At 30.1% G+C, this 23,314-nt stretch overlaps 2 protein-coding genes across 2 annotated transcripts; both read right to left on the reverse strand.

The window, feature by feature from the left end:
• Positions 1-752: 752 nt before the first annotated feature.
• Positions 753-6,209, reverse strand: LOC106758741 (WAT1-related protein At4g15540). Its single transcript, XM_014641716.2, has 7 exons — positions 5,969-6,209; positions 5,819-5,884; positions 5,534-5,647; positions 1,775-2,018; positions 1,528-1,686; positions 1,298-1,449; positions 753-1,095 (listed from the first exon to the last, which is right to left on the reverse strand). Exons 1-7 carry the CDS (start codon positions 6,160-6,162, stop codon positions 927-929), a joined length of 1,098 nt encoding a protein of 365 aa, XP_014497202.1. The 5' UTR covers positions 6,163-6,209; the 3' UTR covers positions 753-926.
• Positions 6,210-13,770: 7,561 nt separating this feature from the next.
• LOC106758327 (cytochrome P450 83B1-like) lies at positions 13,771-16,973 on the reverse strand. The gene is made up of 2 exons (XM_014641261.2): positions 15,888-16,973; positions 13,771-14,379 (listed from the first exon to the last, which is right to left on the reverse strand). The coding sequence occupies exons 1-2, from the start codon at positions 16,782-16,784 to the stop codon at positions 13,771-13,773; spliced, it is 1,506 nt and encodes a 501-aa protein (XP_014496747.1). The 5' UTR covers positions 16,785-16,973.
• Positions 16,974-23,314: the final 6,341 nt, after the last annotated feature.

Raw genomic sequence — 23,314 nt, forward strand, 5'->3', positions numbered from 1 at the left:
ATTGAAAAACCTTCTTATGTAAATTAGCAAACCCCACCTTTTAAAAAATATATAATAAAAACTAATAACTTCTCTTTGGACCAATAAGGATTTTTACTAACTACCTTTTATTTTTTTTATTTTAAATTAAATTTTAAAATTATTAAAATATCCTTGGATTTAAAGTTGGTGTTTTTTTTTAACAAGAACATTTTTGTAACCTAATACTTGGCACACTTTGCTAAAATGTACCAACTGAAAAACTTAGCGAACCCGTATATATATATATATATATATATATATATATATATATATATATTATATATATATATATATATGTATATGTATATTTATATTTAGTATTGCCTGTTTTTGCCTATTTGCTAAAGTGTTTAAGAATTTTTTTGGTTAAACATTAAGTATAAAATGCAACCTTTCTTTTACTAAAGAAATTTATTTTGTGAAACACAATTTCTTTATTAAGTTTTTTAATTAAAATTTTCTGCACATTTTTTTTTTTAATTTAAACCATTTTTATAATTTTTTCGTGAACGTAAAAATCTCTTTATCGATGTAGTGGATGTTAGTAACATATATTAGATTCATAATAACATAAAGCAAATATAAGGTGAAGCCCAAAGATGTTAGGTCTTAGAATTCTCAAAGAATTAGTTATTATTAAGCCCTAAGATCGACAAATAACAAGTCCTAATTCTATTTAAACCAATTTTGACAAAGATCTTACTCCCATGTTTTAGATTCTTACTCAAATGCAGAAGAAATACACAATGAGACAATAGCTTTTTTTTAATATTTTATTTCAAACAAAATCACAATATATTTAAATTCTTGTAAATTCTGTACAAGGGACATCTTCTCACCAAACAACATATTACTTTTGTGGAAGACTTTATTAGATTTGACAAAGCAGTATCGAAAATCATTAGTCAACAGTGGGTGGTCTCTTCGTTATCTTTCCCTTTGTAGCTCAGCAACAAAGGACTCTTACTACTTGATGAAGGACGCATGTCAAAGTCCTCACTCAATTCATCTTGTTTTGCATTACCCCATATCACAGCATAAAATCCAAACGAGAGTATCACTGCTCCAACAACACTACAAAGTTTGAAACAAAACGCAGATGTCAAAAGTGCATTGCAAAAGTGATTGGTTCAAATCACGACACATGTTCAAATTCTTAAAAAATGTTGTATAAGTATCTTTATTCATCAAATATTCGTGTCCTCTGACAGTTTCAATTGATTCAAATTTGGCAGAATTGAAATCCAACAAGGACAAAAGGAAACGAAATCCATACGTTCCAGAATACAGAGCATCACCAAGGAAGATGACACTCGAAACGGCTGCAACCACAATGGACAGAGGCTTAAAGATTGAAACATAAACTGGGCCTTTAAGATGAATGCCCCAAGTGTGAACCAAACTACTTAGGCCTGTGCAAAAGAAACCCTGCATGAATGAAAGTAAAAATCAGTTTCAATTTCATTTCCTTAACTTGTATCAATTAAATTTGTGTTATCTTCTCACCGAATATACAATAGCCATCAATGTTACATCAGGATTTATCTTCCAAGCACTCAAATTTTCTTCTAACAGTAAGCAAATTGGAGCAGATATCAGAGTCCCGCTCAGGTTGTACAGGAACACCACAATCAACTCTGCTGGGTATTGTTTCATAATATCGGTCTGTTTCCAAGCAGCAGAAATTGTACTTAGTTTTTCTTTTCTGTAATATATGTTTTTTTGCTTTAGTCTTTGTGAGTGTGTTTAATACCTGAACAATGTACCAGATTGGAACCAAAAGATACTCAATGGCAAGTAGGGATCCACCAAGAACCCAATTTGTTTGTGATGTAGATTCCATTGGAGAAAGAAGCGTATGAGATAGTGTTGCAGATGAAGTTGAAAGGATTATGGAACCCTTATAGAGTAAAACTATGAGTGCACCTAATATGGATACGGATGAACCCAGGATTTTGGCCTGAGTGCTTGAGCTTCTCAAAGCTACCTTTTCCATCCTTCAAACAAATGGACCATGAACATGGTTTAGGATAGAAAAGGTGACAGTAGTGAAAAACAAAATGGTAACAATACTGAAAGTTATAATTATATATAGTTCATAAACTTAACTAAAACACGTGAACAAATGAAAATAAATACATATGTTTTTATTATTTATCTCATAATCTTTTTCTAAATTGATTTTAGGTAAAAAAAAATATAAATAGAAGAATCTCATATGGGGAGAAATTATTTTTCAAAGCTAATAACTAAGGGTCAACTTGATCGACTTAGTCTGAACTCGATCTGGAGAGATTTCAATTTAAAAATAAATGAAATAATTTCAAATAAATTTGAATTGTATAACTCGATGCTATTTTAAGATTATAGTGAAAGCATAAGTTTATTCAACATTGATGTATTAATAATAAACTACTGTACATGTTGAGGTTACTAACATAGGCTAATTCATACTTAAATTTATTGGCTTGAACTAATGATATTTGTGTTCATGCTTTTACTTTTTTTTAAGGGATTATCTTTATTATAATAAATTATATTAACTTGCACAGTAATTTTAACAACATTAACATATACTAAAGCATTACTCTAAACAGAATTATGAGAATTAAATAAATCGTTCAACATATAATAATTTTAATAACATCTTATTAAAACCATAACTCTTAGAATAATATATATATATATATATATATATATATATATATATATATATATATTAAATGTAAGACAAATAATAAAACACATTCGGTAGTTTTTTTTATACGAAAATTTGCTCAAAGATATTCCACGATTTAATAAATAATATCGTACACCCGTTGACGTCTAGAATGGACCCTTCGTTCTCTTTGCATTAATTTGTTTTCTATGAAATAAATCTTTAATAAGAGTTATTTATTTTGGAGTTCTTATCTTTAGTAACCAATTATTATATATTTTAATTATTGAAACATTTAACGTGACGTATATGTAAAAACTGCTTATACGGATTTAATTATTTATTTGGTTTTTATTTTTGTTGAAAATAGTTAAATTGATTTTGTAGGTTCTTTTTTCATCTTAATTGTTTTGATTTTTTAAAAATTATTCAATTTGGTTATTTTTTTAGTAAAGTGTAAATAGTAATTAATTCACTATCACAAGTTAATTTGTGTTTTTTTTTTCAATTTTTTAACTTTTATTTTATTTTTTCTATTTTTATTTTTGAATAGTGTTACAATATTAAAGTAATACGTGACTGAAGTAACACGTGACCCTATGACTTGACATTATTAATATAACATGATAATATTAATATGTCATAGTAGTGACAAAATTTTAATTTAATTTCAATTTTTGTAAAAATTGAACAATGATATTTTTCTTTAAATTATGGCATGTTTTTGTATAAATTTTATGTTATTATTTTTATTAAAGTTGAAATTTTTATTAAATATTTTTTGAATAATTTAAAAAATATATAAATATTTTAAAAATCATGTTAGTTCAAGTTTGAATATAGTTATTAAATAAATGTGAAACAAAACATGCAAATACAACATGAAAAAAAATTAAAACTAATAAGTTAAATATTATAATTTCTTCAAATTCAAAAATAATTCAATATATATATATATATATATATATATATATAATTATTATTATTCCTTTCAAATATTATTTCTTAGTTTCAATTTGGTATAGTTTATTTTACTTTTAAAAAATATCTAATAAAAATATTTGTACATATTTAAAGAAAATAATATTGTTCTATTTTTACAATAATTAAGATTAAAATGAGACTCTAGAATTGACATTCAAATTGAAATAATACATGAATTTTTTTTTAAAAAAAAGAACAAATTGACACTTAATACTCATTTTAATACCGTTTATATATTATTAATGAAGATGATTAAATTAAATCTCATTAAAAAAATATCAAGATTGATACAAAAACTTCTGCATGATCAACTTAAACTTTTCGACAAAACCAATTATTAAATGAATAATTAAATCTTTATATAAAAAGGAAACATTTTATTAATTTGTAATAATTGTGAAACCAATGTGTAAAATCTTTTAAATTTCATGTCACATTATAAGAACCCTAAAATGTGAGCTAACCAATTTTTACATAGTTATTACTTACACAAGTGACGATGTTTTAATAATTGTTATCCTACTATAATAAAGTTTAATCAAAGAGATTATGTAAATAGGAGTGATGACGATACACATAAAACTAAAACAGGTAACATATATGTAATAACTAAGTAAATAAAAAAAAATGTATATAGTCTGTTTTAAGAAAAACAAACATATCTCAAAGGAATATCTTGTCCGTGGGGTCCAAATTGATTGTCATCAATAATGCTACTTTCATCATAGTGTCGTTTACCAAATTTGAATTTAAATATACATGTGAAAAGGACATAATTCATATTATTCATTGAAAGCTTTTGGACTTACTCATAAAGGGCCTTAGATTTGTTAAGGTTCACATATATCTCTCTGTTTAGTGGTATAATTCTTGGTTATTATAGTTGCGTGCTTCCTCCACTTTATATTATTATTATTATAAACGTGTTTTTATTTTCTTCATATTAGTATAAAATATATGCAATCCGTATAAGAAAATGGTAATTTCTTCATATTACTTTTTCTTTTTACATTCATCCTATAATCGCATAAATTTATGTTTTATTTTAATATAATAGTTTATTAAAAAATAATTCTACCATAGATATTTTTAGTTAATGGTGGTGGGGAAATTAATTTTTTCTTAACCTTTACGGAGAACATACAGAAATTATCACAAAACCAAAACCCCACAAAAATTCGGAAAACTCTTTCAAACTTGCATAACTTTTAAATGAATATATGTTGATAAGATGTAACGAATAACAATAAAAACAACGTTGTAAAATTAATTTATTATTTCAAATTTTAGGTTACTTATGTATAATCACTTAAAGTTGGTATTTCTGATAGGACACTATACCAGTCTAATATTTGCCAAACGTTTTATTAACATTAAATTATTATTAAGATAATCTTATCCTAAAAGATTTAAAAAATACGAAAAAATTAAATAATTTTATTATAAACAAAATATAATTTATGATAAATTAAAAATCTGAGCTTAAATGAAACAAGAAAGATTTTACAAGTTAATCTGTGTATAATTTAATTTTAATTGATGAGAAAATAATTTAAGTTTTGAAAATTTCTTCTCATATTTAGGCAAGTCAAAACGTACAGATGTTTCATAATTCTTTAATTATACGAATTTCCATTTTCTCTTAGAATTTTACTGTTTTTTTTTCCTAACTATAAAATATATTAATTTTAGAGTTTTAAAATATAATAAAAAAATTCAATAAATTTAAATAATGTATTTAATAATTTAAAACAATCACATCACCAAAAAAATATCCATAGTAGTGATTAATTATATGAAATTGACTTGAAAACCTTTGAAATAACCGAGTGATACTTTGGCAGTTTGGAAGATGAACGAGAAATGCACCTGAAAATGATCGCCAATATGAAGGTGAAAGCTGGTATGAGGTTGCTGAGAGCAGACGCAAGCGTAGGCGAGGTGTAATTCAGTCCCTTGTACCCAGAAAGTTGAGCTATCACTCTGCTCACTCCCCAATGCAATAGCAAAAATTAACATCAACATTTTGAATCACATGATCATCAAAAACTGCAATTTTACAATTACTCTCAAGAGGAAAATTACGTGTGGAATCTAGTTCAAACCGATCTGAATTGTCTAAATAGGGTAAAAAACTGCATAATTTGATCATACCCAATTACTCCAAGGAGGAAAATTCTTGAGATGAGAGAGAGGTTGAGCGGTGGAAGGCCTCTTGACCTGAAGAAATGCAGAAAGAAGATGAAGAATGGTATCGAATTGAATAGAAGAATTGATTTGAATGATGAAGAGGTAATAGAGAACCATCGAAAGACGAAGGGCAAAGGCAAAAGGAGAAAGAGAACAGAGATGAGATATGAATAAGCGATGAAGGCATAATAACTCAATCCCTTCTGAGTTGCAGCTTTGAATAGAATGTTCACACCAACGTTGGAGCACTCTATGGCAACCATTGCAGTGAATGGAAGCACTTCCTTGTAACAATACCTCTCTCTCATCTCTCTCTGCTTCAACTTTTCAGGTTTCTCTGGTTATTCTTTTTCTACTAATGTCACCGCTACCATTACTTTTGTTTATTTATACATTATTTTCTTTTTTATTTTGCTTTTATTTTAACATTTTGTTTGATTTTAGTTTTTTCTACTTTTTTCTATTTTAACTTTTGCAGTTGACTTTTTCTATTAATTCTATCTGATTCTGTTTATTAGCTTGTTTAGATACGTGTTTTTGGACATGTTTAAACACATATCTTATTTTCCATATAGCAAACAAAAAATAACTATTCTGCTACTTTTCCAAAAGAAAAGCTAGTAAATGTTTAATATTTATTTTATTTCCAAATATACCAAAAAACAAAAGTAACGTTCCTATTATTTAAAAGAAAAGCTAGTTCTGTTTAGCAGTATTTTTTTTAATAAGTTCTGATTTGAATAAATAAAAGTAATTGTAAAATTGTTAACTTACAGATGTCATCGTAAAATTGTTAGCTTACAGATGTCATCGTAAATTTGTTAACTTGCTGACACTGTCATGTATACCTATCACGTTATTAAGAATTAAAATAAAAAGTGACATATTTATGAGAATTACAATAAAGAATATTTTATTAGTATGAATTGAAATAAAAAAAAATGATATATCATATTAGGACACAAATTAAAAAATTTATTAGAACTAAAAGCAATAAAAATTGCAAACATTAAAAACTAAAAAACCGTATTTTAGAGGGAATGAAATAAAAGTGGATTTACAAAACATATTGCTACGGTATAATTTATTGATCATAATTAAACCTCTATTTTAATTAATTTCAATAGTTAATTTAAAAAATTGTTAAGTAAGTAATTTTGAATATTAATGTAAAGACCTAAAGAATGACTTTAGAGGAGTGATGACTTTTATAAAAAGAGCACATAACTATTTTATATAATAAAAGGTTAAATTATGTAAAAAAATTTAACAAGAGAAGTTCATTTTTATAAAATTCATATTCTCCTAAAAATCTTTTCTCTAAGTTCTTTTAATTTTTTTTCTTCTTTTTAACTCCAATTTTCATGTTGAAGATTAGATATCATAAGAGATATCCTCGTAAGGATTTTTACATTTTCAATTAATTAAAGAGTGAAACCAAGTAAGTTTTCACTTTTTCCTCTTTTAGGTATTTTATGATTTTGGGTTACATGTAGGGTTTAAAATTATGTATGACTTAAGGTTGTTTTGGTGAATTTCTATTGTTATATGATTATGAAGTCATGTTTAAAATTCTAATCAGGATTTTGATTGGTTATTTAAGTGATTCTATGTAATATAGAGTTTTAGGGAGTAATAAAGTAAAAAATAAGCTTTCTCGTGTTTCAAGTGAGAGAAGCTAATTTTAGCTATTACATTGTTTGTTTTTCAATTGATTGATTGTTATGCATTAAATATGTAATGATAGGACAAATTTGTAGGTTTATTGGTTGGTATTTGTTGGTGAAATGGGGTATAGAGATTCAAACACAAAATCTTGTGTATGTGTGAGAAAATTGGATTTTTATGCATGTTTTTACATATAGAATGAGTAGTGAACTTACAAATTAGATAATTATTGACTGGAATGACTTGTCTCAATATGGTTTTCTAAGTGTTTATGATTTGCGTAAAGCATGAGATGTAGTTTTTGTACAGCTACCATGGGTAAATTGTAGGTTTTTATTATCTGTAGACCATTATGGGTCTAATAACCGATTGTAAATTGTAGTGACGCAGCAAACAAATATACCGGTAAGTATACTAGATAGTTTGTAGTATAACAAGTGTCATATCTATATGGATTTGGCAGAAAACACAATGTTATAATTGGTTTGATTATTGATAAAACAATGAATGTATTGTGAGCTGTTCAAAATGGTTTGTTCATGAAAAAGTGTAAAAAATATGATTAAATTGTTTGAATTAAAAGAAAGTGACTTTCACATGATTAAAACGTGTTGAAGTTTGACTCCCCCACTTTGTTCCTTTTTTGTAATGGTTTTATCGTTAAATATGATGCTGCAAGTAATCAAGTCCTGGGTTCTCTTTGAATGTAACTCTAGGTCCATTTATGGCATCTAAAACCTAATATCACCAAACTTCAATATGATTCATTAGTGATTGCTTAAATGGATCATTTGCATTAAGATCATGACTCTATATCCAACTGTAACCTTATATCTATTCCTAGCATCATATAGAAGAATTGATTGAACCACAACTTAAAACTAATTTTCGCTCAATCATAAGCTAGTAAATAATATGAGTGGTAAATTCATCCAATAACAAGTATAAACCAATTCACAAATAGATTGATTGAAAGCATACATAAATATCCAAGAAGTAGACAAAGAGTTAAAATTGATTACATCACACCTCAACATGAGAGAGTTCAACCACTCAGAATATTACAATTCAATCCCTTGAACATTTAGACATAAGATTTACCATGAAAGGATCTCTCTCGAGCCTTACAAACCCATTCATATTCTATTACTACATATTTGGTCCTCCACTTAGTTCCTAAAATGAAGACATGAGGTCTATATTTATAACTTTCTAGGGTGTGGCTTGAACTGCAACTTTTGGCGTTTTAGCCATAAATGATTTATTCTAGATCTTTCTAAATTGCCTTTTTGTAGCTTTTGCACATTTTTGGGCTCAAGCATAAAAGTCATATTCCAAATCCTTCCAAAGGTGGTTTCTTGAGGTTTCCTTCCAAGGTAGGTTTCCTCTATGGCTTAAGCCTTCTGCTTCCATGGATCTAGCTATGAGGTTTCTTCCTAAGGGAGGTTTCCTCCCAAGGTGGGTTTCCTCTGTGGCTTAGGTCTTTATTCTGTGTTGGAGCCTCCTCAGATTATGTCTAGGTGAAGAATTCTTCATGGCTTAAGCCTTAGCTTAGGGCTTGAGGTTTCCTTCCAAGTGGGTTTTCTTCATTTAGCTCAAGATCCAGATTTCACGTTACAACCATGCTAAAGTCAGTTTGTTGTATTTTGCTTAAAATTCCTCTATTTTCTTCATTTTCCCACTATAACTCTCTATTTGATATCAAGAACTGCAAAATAAACTAAATAGGGGTAAATTAAGCATAATCTAAACAAAATAAAAAACAAGATAAGTATCAAAATTATCTTAAAATTCACTTAAATTAGACACTTATCAAACTTCTAGAGTTTGGGTCAATGCATAAATTCGAATATCAAGTCTAATATTATATTTTTGCTTAAGTATATGTGAACAGTATGACGTATGGATCATTAAATGTTATGTTTGGTTATTTGAGATATGGAGTTGTGTATTGTCTATGTATGTTTTGTTAGAAAACAGGTTGACTTCGTTTTAACACCAAGAGGGGGGAGGGGGTGAATTGGTGGGTTTTCAAAATCAGAGTCTTTTCGCAATCTTTTTAACGAAGTACAAAACTTTACAAACTTTCTTGAATCGCAAGTTATAGAAATTTAAGTGCAGCGAAAAATCAAAGTAGACTACGTGAAATAAAGTCGACTGAATATAAACGAGTAGGGATAAAGAATTCAAACGCAGGTTTTTATACTGGTTCGACCTCAATGCCTACATCCAGTGTCCTTCCAATACCAGGAAGCAAATGCATTATAATGGTCAAGGTTTTTACAACAAGGCTTTTATAGAGACCTCCACGTCAAAAATATAAAACACCTCTCTAACCCTCTAACCAAAATATAGGCAAACCACACAACAAGACTTGTAGCAAGATATCCCCTCTCCTGTAATCTGCAACCCACTTTGAACAATCCTCAAAGTGTACCAGACTCCACGAGTCCAACCCCTATAGTCACAACAGGTCCAGTAATCACCACGGAATGCAACACGAGTCTTGATCAACCAAGATACACCTCAATTGTGCATATTCTAATCAAGCAGTAAGCGTAGTATCAATCTCCTTCAGAAACTCTTCAAAGAAAGATCACCACCGTCTTCTCGATGAGTTCTTGGAGCTCTAAATCTCAAAGAAACTTTATGAAATAAAATATGAAAATGTTAGATTATCCAAAAGTTCTCTGAATAGTTCAGGTCTCGTGTATTTATAGATTTCTATAAATCAGACACTCTTGTAGTCGATTTAGCTACTAATACAGTCGGTTGTCCTCTAATAGTTATAACAGATAGGTCAAATTAGTAGCAGTCCAGTCAAACAATTTAATTCCACATTCATTACAGTTGACCTTCATTCAATTCTCAACTAACTTTTAAAAATATAGTCGTTACTATTCGTGAGCATAACAAAATTTCAAACAAGATAACTAATACAGTCGAATGTGTGGCGCACACAGTCGACTTCGACACAACAGTTCATTTTGAAATTCTTTTCAATGCAAAATCTTACATAGCACTGTATTTGAAAATCTGTACAAAGTCTTCAGTCTCAGTCGATTCCATTAATAATGAAGTCGACTTTAACTATCAGTTTTGCCACACAGTTTAAGTTGATCTTTCTATCCATTCTCTTTTACATTGTTCATATTCTTGTTTGATTGCATTCCAAGAAAACTTCAAAGATTTTGAAAAGCTTTTTAAAGAATTTTTTTTAAAAGGAAAACCAATTAGTTGAGATAATTGGCCTAACTTTCTCTACATTAATATATGTAATTGCTTGAGAATATTGATAATTAATTGTTGAAATTATGCAAAGCTATTTTGCAATCAAATGCCACGGACAATGCATTTGTTAAAAACTAGACGAGTGTCATTAGTCATGTTCACTTTCTTCTACACCAAAAAACTTATTTTAGCAACATTAATCCTGATAGTAGAAATACATTTTAAGGAATTAAACATTTATTCTTATCAATGGAAGCCTCTTTCAATTTGTTCAACTTCAGTTGCCTATCAACAACACCGAACCTACAAAAATTGCCAAAGCTTTAAAAGATTCATGAGTTAAACAGGACAACTAAGTACCAAAAACTTAGACAACAACATACCTACGGATCTACACTAGGATTAATCCGAAGTAATACATTGACCTTCTTTCCAGCCCTTTTTGTAGCCTTTACAATGTTTTACGAGTAAAACACCGTGTCACCCTTCTTCAACCTTTTCTTCTTCACCCTATCACCCTTGCTATAATAGAAGAGTAAGATAAAGGGATAAAAACTCATAGAAAAAAGAGCAAGTTCAACACATCACATAAATCAATTGAGCTTTAAAGATTTTGAAACCCTAATTATACTTTCTGGGCTTATTGTCTTCATCGTCGTCGGCTCCGTCCTCATCTTTGCTCTCATGCTTGGCATTACCACAATTTTCCTCCATGGCGCTTTCCGTGTGCCTGAGGATTTGTTCTTCGATAAGCAAGAGATCACTGAATTCCTCTTCGTCCTTCACATCCCCTATCATTCTCACCCCTACCGTTCCAACTGTCTCCATATGAGTCTGAGCAAGAAATCGTTCGATTTGATGGTCTCCAAATCTAGAGAAGGAGAGCATGGTGGAGGGTACGATTCCAAGGAGAGGGCTAACACAGAAGAGACATGCGAGGTGGAGCCTAGGGTTTTCTAATGGAGGGTGTGAGTGAGTAATTTTGGAGTAAGAGGTCGATTTTGAGAGTGTAAGTGAATGGGTAATCGAGCTTTGAGGGTTTTTGAAGGTTTGGAAGAGCATAAAGTAGTGTAATAACCATTAGCTTTTATTTTAAATATTTAATTATTTCTAAATCCATATGTAAACTTAGTATGTAAATTCTTTTCCACTTACATACGGATCTTGTACCATTACATGCAGATATTGCCTTTGGCTAATTTTTGCGTCCTAACGCATCAAATTTACATATGAAAAATTAGTAGGTAAAATTTCATATGTAAAATTCGTACGTATACCTACATTACCTATGGATTAAAATCTATATGTAAAAATCGATAGATAACTTAAATATTTATTATAATGGTAATCGGATGCCACTTTTTTTATAAAATGGTGATGTATATAGATGAACTTAAAGACTATAACTATTATTATAATTTTATACTTTTGTATATTTGAATCTCAACTCTATGGCAAGTTTGTTCTAACATAATTTATCAATTCAAAATAATTTATTTAACAAACTATTACTTAAGTTAATTATAATATTATAAATTTTTTTACTATTGAAATGTTTACTACTATAAAAAAATTATTGTATTAATTAAATATAGTTTTGTAATTATTAAAATGATTATGTTTTGCTCATAAATTAAATTATAATGTATTTGGTCCCCACACTTTATGAAAATAATGTAAAGCATCTCTCCAATATAATGTTCCACAACATAATTTTAACATGCATTGTGATCAAAATGAGCTGTAGTTTTCTCATCAACAATAACATATTCTTGGGAGTCAAACATTTTCCAGCAGGTGTCACAATTTTTTAAGCCATATTATAATCATTCATATGAATCACATTGTGAGAAACATATTTTGAATAGTCATCTCAACCACTGCAACAATTTTCTAAGCCATATTTATAACCACTCTTTTGAACCATAGTGTGAGAAACCAATACCTTATTATGGGTCACATTATGAGTAGTTTCCACAATTTTTGGACCAGTAATTTCAACCACAAGTTCAAAACATTTCTAAAACATCTTTATAGGAATTGATGAAAAAGTTTCAGCAACAGTTTGATGCAGACATTCAAGATTTGAAAAAGCAAATGAATCAATTACATACTATATTGGATGACATGAAGCAATCTTCAGTTTAATGAGCCACAACAACAAGCTGATTTTGTCCATAAGAAACTTCTTCCAAAGTGAGAGCCATTAGTGTCGAGTTTCTCATAAGAAACTTGGGAAAAGTTTAAGTTTCTTTTATTCTTCTATTGTCTTGGAGAGCTTGGAGGATGTTCCATCATCTTGTGCATGCTATGTTGTCAGATTGAAGCACTAAAGAAAGGTTTGTATGTTCATGACGAAATTATAACACTTATTCATGATACACAATCATAATGGATGTTTATTACAACTCGACAACGTCGAGAAGGTCAAAGAGGAAAAGAAATGAAGAAGAAGAACTCTTTAGTAAACGAAGATTCAAGATTTCATTCAAAACACAAGTGAATATGCGGGAAAAGCATAGAACGAAAAGACTATAACACCTTAATATTTAAGAAAAAAATGAAGAAATTGTTGTTACAAAATGAGAATATCCAAATGAAAGGAGTGACATGACAAAAATTTGAAGATCAAGAGGTAACGATAAAGTTTGTGGTAAAGCAACAAAATCCATATTTGGAGAACATAAACAATACAATGACACGGGTTTTATATTTTAGGCCATGATTTTTGTTGTTGCATTAAGTGATATTTATTGTAAGATTTAATTAAGAAACCTATTGCACAGAATATTAATTTATCTCTTTTGGTCGTGTTCAAAACAAAAACACGAGACATCATATTAAGCTGTTACACTGAGACGACAGAAATGATTTATATAGCAAGACAAAGTAGCTACATGTGCATGAACAAGTAGCATTGTCATGATAATTGCGAATTCTCATAGGACAAGGCTGAGAGAATTCTCGTATGTTTGTCTTATTTTCGAATTATTTAACGTTGTCATGCAAATTCCATATCATTCTCGCTTTTTTGCAACTAGGATGAGAGGGGTTTTCTTGTGTTGGATAAGTCCAGGAAGCATATCAGTATCTATGTCGTCCCTTTTCATCCCTTGAGGCAATTCCCAATCAAATGAATGCAGAAGATTAGCAAGCACGAGCTCCATTGTGATAACTCCCATGTGAATTCCGGGGCAAATCCTTCGCCCAGCGCCAAACGGAATCAGCTCATAATCATATCCCCTAAAATCTATTTTGCTGTTTAAGAATCTCTCAGGAAAAAACTCTTCTGGATCCCTCCATGTTTCTGGGTCTCTATGCACTGCCCAAGCATTCACATACACCAATGTCTTCTCCGGAATTTCGTACCCTCTGATACTACACTTCTTAATCGTTTCCCTTTGTACAAGCAGAGGCAGTGGTGGGTATAATCTCATTGTTTCTTTTATAACTGCCTTAAGATAAGGAAGCTTTTCGATATTATCTTCTTCTATAAAATCTTTCCCACCAAACACATTTCCTATCTCTTCTTGGGCTTTCTTCATCACTCTCGGATTCTTCATCAGCGCCGTCATAGCCCAAACTACTGCGGCTACACTTGTTTCTGTCCCCGCCAAGATTATATTCTGATTCACACAAAATATGCGAAAATCCTCTCTTAGAAAACTTTAACCCAAAATTTATAGCAAAACAATCCAACTCTTTTCTTTTGTGGAGTTTAAGAATAAGATGTTACATTATGTTTAGTTAAACAAATGAATAATTTCAAATTTTCCCACCGTTCTTTTCTACTGAAACTCTTCATTGACGATGCTGTAAGTTTTGAAATGGAAACGTATGTACGTTTTCAAATAATTTGGTTTTGAAAATTAGAAAGAAGGTGTTTTACATAAGAAAAACTAGTGTATATCATGAGAGAAAATAAGTAAATCCACAAATTAGAAGACAAATGATACTTCAACGCATACAAATTTTTAACATTCATTTAAACTACTCTTTTTTATCTTTTACTCTCTCTTTTTTTCTTAAAATTACAAAAAATTATTTATTATGACCATTTTATCCTTTTATCAAACAATGTAAATGTGTCACTTTATCATTACTTCACAAATTAATAAATAAAAAGAAAAGGTAAGTGATGTCATATGATTTTTGAGCAATGATGCTTTGACCCACAAATTTTTTACCTTGATTTAAGATTATTTTTTCTTATTTTTACTCTTTTATATTTTTTAATGGTAAAATGACACACTTTTACATTCATTTGACATATCATACAAGGATAAAATAATCACAAACCAATAAATTTTTGCATTTTTTCAAGAAAGAAAAAAGTAAAAAAAAAAAGGATAATATCAAATGAATGTAAAAAATTTGTGTTAAAATATCATTTTTTTTTTATTTTTTGAAAAAAAAATACAAACATTCGCTCTTTTATGACAATTTAGGTTTATAATGTATGTCAAATGAATGTAAATATATCTCATTCTAGCATTAATCATAGATGATCATTATATACTTGTTGAAGAATATGTGTATAATCTAAGGATGAGAAATCATATGCTAACATATTTTTTTATAACATTTTGATACAACAAATATGTCATTTTTTAGAAGGAAAATGATATTTTTACACCAATTTTTGACACTGCACACGTGTCAAAACGTGGTTGGACAATTTTAAATTAAAAAAAATGAGACAAGAGCATATTTGGAAGAAAAAATGAATTTTTTTTTTAAAATTTGAAATCGTCCAATCACATTTTGACACGTGTACAGTGTCAAAATAGTGTCCAAAAATTAGTGTCAAAATATCATTTTCCTTTTTAGAATATGTTAGTCCAGTCATAGATAAAAGAATGAATTAATGAGAAGATGAGAGGTGTACCGTTCTTAAAATGTTATAAAAAAAAATCTGTGTTGATTTTTTTTTTTCATAAAGATATAGTTTTCTTCTAAATAATTATTGTTTTAAAACAGTGATTTCTTTTGACGAAAATTTCTGGTGTCGGAGATACACATTTACGACGTGATGATCCAGTGTTGATTTCTGTTTTACCTGGTAGACAACTGACTGTGAGAATAAAAGTAGAAAAGTTTGAATTAGAAAAAACAAAAAGGTTAGAATAATAACCATCATCAAGGGTTTGATGTGAGAAGGAGTGAGATGCATCGAGAAGGAAGGATCATTCTTCAGTTGAATCAATGCATCGATGAAATCCCCTTTATCGGTAAGTTTCTTCCTTTCAGGATCAAGGTGTTCATCGATGGCGTTCTGGTAAAACCCATCCAACAGTTTAAACATTTTCTCAAGACGACCCATCAACCCTGTGAGTTTATCAACCACACCACCAACAAAAGGAATGTAATCTGTGTAGAAAGTTGAAGCTATCAATTCCTGCGCTTCTTTAAGAAGGCCATGGAACATGCTTTTCTCGATTCCTTCCTCTTCATACCTTCTGCCCAGAGCAGTTCTAAACACTAAAGCGCTTGTGAGACAAGTCAGGAGCTCATGCAAGTTCGTCTCCTTGGAACAAGAAGCGTGCTCCGATATCTTTCTCACCAAATGGGAAACCTCACATTTTCTGAACGGGGAAAACATTAGAACACGCTTGAGGCTAAGGAAGTGGATGATGGAAATTTTTCTGGTGTGTCTCCAATAATCTCTGTAGGGTGAAAATGCCATGTCTAGCCCATTGTAGGAAAGTTTCATTGAGCTTAGGAGAGAGGGTCGGCCACAGAAGGCAAGGTCGTGGGTTTTCATTACCTCCTTGGCTAGTTTTGGTGAGGAGATAACAATGGCAGGCCTTGAACCCAGTTGAAGAGAAAAGATGGGACCGTATTTTTTGGAGAGTTCATAGAGCTTCAAACAAAGGGTGGAACTATCGAGTAGATAATAAAGATTGCCAATCAAAGGAAGACCTCTAGGGCCTGGTGGAAAGGTAGGTTTCTTAGATGTTTTGCGTATTCGTAAGAGGAATAATAGCAAGATGGGGAAAGCTAAAAGAACAAATGGTAACATTTTGTCCATGAACGATTAGAAAATGAGAGAGAGAACAAGAGTTTTCGTTGCAGTGGGATGAGATTTGCTTGATCAAGTGGGTAAATATATATGTGTATGAATTCCCACGTTCAGTTTTGGTAAAACAATTACGTTCAGTTGATTATTAATGTGGTTAACGTCAATAACATCTTTATGTTGTAGCTTCTTAAGAAAAAAACAGAGAAAGAAAAGATTCTGAACTTCAAAATGTGGTGAAAAGGCAACATACTATTAGAGGGTAGTTGTTTATCTAACGCTTTTGCGAGATGTTTATGTCATCTTGTTTCCTCGTTGTTTGGCTCTTTTCAATGATTTGACTTTCATGTTTAATTTATGATGTCAAATGTTTCATTCGCTATGTACAAATCAGTCCATGCCTGATGTGATTTAGAAATGGAGATATGACTCGTTTGTGAAATGTATGACTCGTTTGTGAAATGTATGCATCGTTATCATGCTGATCCTGCACGAATCAAAGAATTATTCTTGATTAGTCAGCCAATTAATACAAGTCTATTCAATTTGTAAGGAATCACTGAGGACTCTACAACTATAAAGCATAATGGATCGAGTCTTCTTTTTAGTGGGAGGGAGTTCTTCACTTTTAGTTTTAAAGTTTAATTCCTATTTGTTAATATCCATCGATGAATACTTTTTAAATGTTTTTCGATGTTAAAGTTAGTTTGGTTTGATTAGCAAGGATACTAAATGAGTAATTACGGTGTAACTTACCACTTTATCTGGAATCTCTATTTACTTTTTTGATGAGCTTTTGATTAGGATCAGCTTAATTACAACCCAAACATGTTTAATCATGATTAAGTTTTTAAACAAAATGATTTTGGAATTAATCCACTTCAGCTTGACTATTCGGTTTCTAAGATACTTTGACTAATTGGAATGGATTTCACTAAATTGAATAACTAACCATCCGACTAAGAATTAATTGGATAAGGCATACTTATTATACCCCGACACCCCAATCTCTCGCACTATATAAGTTATGAAGGGGTTCTATACTTTGGTTGTTCGATGTTGTATCGTCTTCCCTATTTTTCATTCGTGTTGAATTATCACTGTTGAGGGAGACCATTGTGACGCCTCAAACTCGGTGCCTACCAGAATTTGAAGGCTTTGGATAATTCTGAATCGTTAAGTGCCAAGAGATCTAATGGTTGAGGCTTCAAGACTATTGAGATACACGCTTCTATAAATAGGGATGGGCCTGACATGTCATTTTCACCTTTTTTTTTTTCTTTTGCTTTTGCTTAACCACTTGTTTTCTTACTTAAGATAATAATGTCCATCGTTCACCTTTCTTTATTTGTGAGGAGTCTTTTAGTAGGGACAACAGGGGATTTTGATAGAGGATTATCCCTTGATCCTATAAAAGAAGATCTTGAGAAAAAGCCATTCAATTCAGAGGACCTATGACAAGGTCAAGAAGCAAATAGTTGGAAGAATGAATCTCCTCGAGGCTCATGATGCTTTATGAAATTGGAATTCAAGGGACATGAAGATCATGACTTAGATCATAATTATACAATATTTTAGGCGATTAAAAATATTTGTAATTTTCTTTTAATTATAAACAATTTTTTTCTTAGGTGCCCTAATTAAACATTTGTGCCTATATACAAGGGCACCAATACATGTGTAGACAGTTTTGAGTCATAATATATGCATTTGCATTTTTGAGAGAGGATGCTCTTGATTCTTGAATTAGAACTCTAATTCTTATCAAAGATTAACATCTTTGTGACGAATCTTCACTTGACTTATCAATCTGCTAGATTGTGGCGTCTCCATCTCTGTCTTATTCCATGTTCTTCTCTGATTTATTTTTGTTGTGCCTCTTGAGGTATCCAAGAGTAAAAACAAAATAAAATTTAGAGTTCAACACAAATTATTATGTTGCAATATTGTTTATGATTGTTAATCTATTAAACTATATTCAATATTTTTCTTAGTCTCTGCATTATTTTATTTAACTCTTTTTGGTAGTCTTATCATTTTATAATTTTATTATTTTGTGCCTTTTAAAAACTTCTCGAAGTTTTGTCTAGAGTTTTCTATTTTCTTTGACCTCTTAAGTCAAGATTTAGATCTCGTAACACTTTTCACATTGTTTGTTCAATCTTTGGTTAAGCTACTAGAGTTCTCTGTCAAGAACTAAAGGGAATTTGAGTGGAAAAAGTCAAAAGAGTACTTAAAAAGAAACCTATTTGTGTGATATACAAGTGGAATTTAAGTGAGACACTTATAGTTGCACTTGAGAAGCCTAAATACATTATTTTTATTATTATATATTATTACTAACATTTTCTTGCATGACATGGCTTCTTCCTAAAATAGTGATTCTCCATCACCTAAGACTACAACAATTATGGTTGCACTTGAGAAATTGACGACTCAAATGCAACAACACACTCACTAATGCAAAATACACTTTTTATATCTACTTTTTATACCTGTTGAAATCCAATAGGTATAGAAAGTGATGTGGTGACAATACCGTAAATAAGAGAAACTTTTTTATATCGATTATACTCTAAACAAGTATAAAAAAAGTAACACGGTGCAAAACGGTAATAAATGGCAAACACTTCTATACTAGTTATAACAAAATAGGTATAAAAAGATGTTTTGCTATATCGGTTAAATGTATAACCAATATAAAAATAACATAATGGCAAAAATATTAGACAAAAGAAATTTTTTTATACCTATTAAACACTATAATTGGTATAAAGAAACATCTACTTCTAATTCAATTTAGAGTTGAAAACAGTGTCGCACCTATGTTGAACTGAAAACATCTACAATTCCATGCCCTACCACTAAACCACTAACTTTTGTTGATATACACACACAATAATACACATATAAATCATACAAAACACCCCATATAAATAAAATAATAAATAATTAAACTATAAATTAATGTATCCACCAACAATTTTAACATAATTCGAATCAAGACTAATTTTATTTTATTATATACTTTATTTTATTTTTTTTCTTATGCTTTCATAATATAGAGGGTGCAATAACATTTTTATTTACACTGGGTTAGGTTTAAAGCTATCTAACTCATCCTAAATCACACATAGTTTGGTGAAGTAAAAAAAAAAATTAAGGTCCCTTGATTGAGTGTAGCAACTTGCTTTTGAGATATAATATTGAGAGTAACAACCTCCTTTTCATAGTACATTCTCAATCAAAATTAAAAACCTTTAGACTCATATGATCAATATGCATTTAGATTAAAACACCTTGTTGTTACTTTTGACATGATTAAGAGATAAAAGACATATAAGAAAGATAACTCAAATCAATAATCTAAAGAACAAAGACAATATTTCAACCTAACCTCACAATCCATAACGAAATTACAGTGGAATAGTCTAAGAAGCTTAGCCCTTCATAGATGGAGTGGAATACATGATTAATAAAAATAAAAGTAAGAGAAAGAGACAAGTGGTGGATGACTATGACTCCAAACCAAAGTTACTGATGCCTCCCTCAACTTTCCCTTGATCTCTTTATATAGAACTTGATTGGTCTTGGATTATATCTTTTTTGTTCATGAAATCTTTTATCTGATCATGTAATATCTTCAAAATATTTAACAAATTTAATCAATTTTAAAAATATTTGGCAGATATTCTTGTTGATGTTTTCAAATATAATTAAACTAATTATTTTGTAAAATATCTAATATATCAACAAACTAAATCTTCTCCAAAAACCCAATTTAACCTTTCTTTTTTGTCCAAAATTGAAGACAAACCCAAAAGATTTTAATATTTCCACTTTGGCCCTTTGTGTTTAACCAAAATGACCTGTTTGACTCAATTAGGACTACTTAATAAGGGACTACCATGTGATACTCAATTATCACTTGGGGTAATCGATTATTCCCGAAATGCAACTCTTTTTAACGACCTGAGATAATCTATTATCACTTGGGATAATCGATTATCACTGATAGTTGGAAGTTGTTAATTTAGCTTCTAACCTAGCTCGAACCTTGGGTTATATATACTATGTTTCATAGTTCATAAAAGGTGACCTAAACTATTGGAAAGCATAGAGAATTATTTGAAATACTCTGTGTGTTTAAGCTAGCTTGTGTTTTTGGTGCTTGAAGAAGGAAAATTTATTACTTAGTGTGCCTAAGTTGAAGGTGTTTTTCTACCAAGAAAAATCAAGTTGTTCATTCCTTTGTGGGTCAAAGGAAGGTGTTGTCATCTATTATCCGTTAAGAAAGGTGTTTTCTAATCTCATTCTTATTATAATTTTGTAAATTGTTTTACATTTTAGTGGAAAAGTTAATCACTCCATTAGAGAGATTAACAATTAGACATAGAATCTTTTGATTCAAACTAGTATAAAAATTACTTTTGCAATTCTTCTTCTCTTTACTCTACTTATTTGCTTTTGAGCAATGTGAGTTTTCATTTTTATTGAAGAAAATTTGAAAAGGAAAAATATGTTTGAAGTAAAGCGATTTTTGATTCGAACTAATCACTCTATTGCACATTTTCTACACCACGTGGCAAGACCTGATTTTATGAGTAGTAGGAGGGTTGTGGAATAAAAAAGTTAGTGGGTGTAAAAGCTAATTTTGTAATCCAGTGCTAAAAAAAGAGTATATAAGTGAAAATTAGGGGTACATTTATCTCTTTGTATATTTCTTTCTAGAATAAACTAATTTTGGCCTTATTTTGTAACTTGAAAAGTTTACTTTCATACTTTGAATGAATCAAAATTTAACTTCAACTGCATTAACAAACATTAGAATATCAAAAATAATTTATGCAACTAAAAATAACTTTTTAAAACCTTTTAATTCTTAAACTCTATAAGTCCAATTGTCACAAATCATACTCAAATAAATCTTTTAAACACAATAGTTCCATCAAAATTTCGAAATTACACTTAAAATGTGGAAATAAATATGCACTCATCAAAAAAAGGGATCAGAGTCACACAACAAAGCTTTTCAAAATAAGAACTCTAATAACATAACAAAGTCAACATTGTAAGACACTGAATCAGTAAGTAAGCACAGAGGTTGTGTTCAAGACAATGAAAATGATCTATAACATGATAACAAAGAAAACAAGTGAAAACTAAAACAAGGAAAAAGAGAAAGAAGACATAAAAGAAGAAGGAAATTAATATATTATTAATTGAAGAAGATACAAAAAAATGAGAGAGAAACTTAAATAGATAAAGCCTTTCTTTGAGAACATACAACAATGATAATTATTTTATCATTGTTTCTATTATATTTATGCTTTATTGGTATTTTTATTTTTACTTTTTAAATAATTAAGGTGTTATTAAATAATTTTGATAATTTTGGAAAGAGAACTATTTGGTTTATATATGTGGAATATTTTTTAGATGGGAAGAAATCACATAAGGTTGAAGAATATATCAAGGATCATAATTCAATTATAATTCATTTAAGTAAATTTTCCAAGCTCAATTAGTTTAGCCTAATTCGCCCAATGATGAAGAGTAAGTTGCCTAACGAGTTATGCCAATTTGCCCAGCAAGCTATACCAATTAGCCTAACAAATTACAAGTCAGAGAACATCAATTTTTATAGAAAAACATCTAGGTCAAAACACTCAGATGAATGGCTAAACGTTATTGTTGGAAAAAGAATGGCTTAGTTTCAACACCAAGAAGGGGGGGTGAATTGGTGAGGTTCAAAAATCAGAGTCTTTTTCAAATCTTTTTCGCAAAGTATAAACCTTTCAAAAGTTTCTTGAATCTCAAGGAAAAAGATAAATCAGTACAACGGAAAAATAAAGTTGACTACGCAGATAGTAAAGTCTACTTAACGTAAAGAGTTTAGGGATTGAGAATATCAAACACAATTTTTATACTGGTTCGGCCAAATTGCCTACATCCAGTGTCTGATAACGGTTTAAAACACCGTTATTTGTGATGTGATTTTGATACTAAAAGCACCATTTTTCACTTAGAAACTTTCCTGGACTCATTCTTTTTCATTAAATTTTGCGAATAAGAGAGTTGAGGTTTATTTCAATGATTTTATGACTAATTCCCCTTGTTTTGGCAGAGATTGAAGTAATACTGGAAGCAAAGATGAAGAGCCAAGAAGATGAAGCTTAAAAAGGTCTGAAAAAGCACCAGAAGGAGGGACAACACGAAGCTTGGGCGCCCTGAATGGAAGCTCAAGCATGGAAAATCAACGTCCTCTCTAGCCGCCTAGGCGGCGGGGTCTCGAAGCCTGGACACCCAATTCGAAGCTCGGGCCTTACATGAGGATCGCTCACCGCCCGGGTGCCCTAAGTGGGGCGCCTGAGCGTCAAATTTTTGTGGATCAGGCCCTATTTCGACTCTATTGGACTAGGCCCTGTTTTTGCTCGTTTCTGACACTATTTAAAGGACCATGAGGCTCTAGGTTTTATATCACTGGTAGAGAGCAGCATAGTGATGAGTCGATATTTTATTGATTTCACTTAGTTTATTGC

The sequence above is a fragment of the Vigna radiata genome, chromosome 4 (assembly GCF_000741045.1).
Source record: "Vigna radiata var. radiata cultivar VC1973A chromosome 4, Vradiata_ver6, whole genome shotgun sequence".
Classification (NCBI taxonomy): Eukaryota; Viridiplantae; Streptophyta; class Magnoliopsida; order Fabales; family Fabaceae; genus Vigna; species Vigna radiata.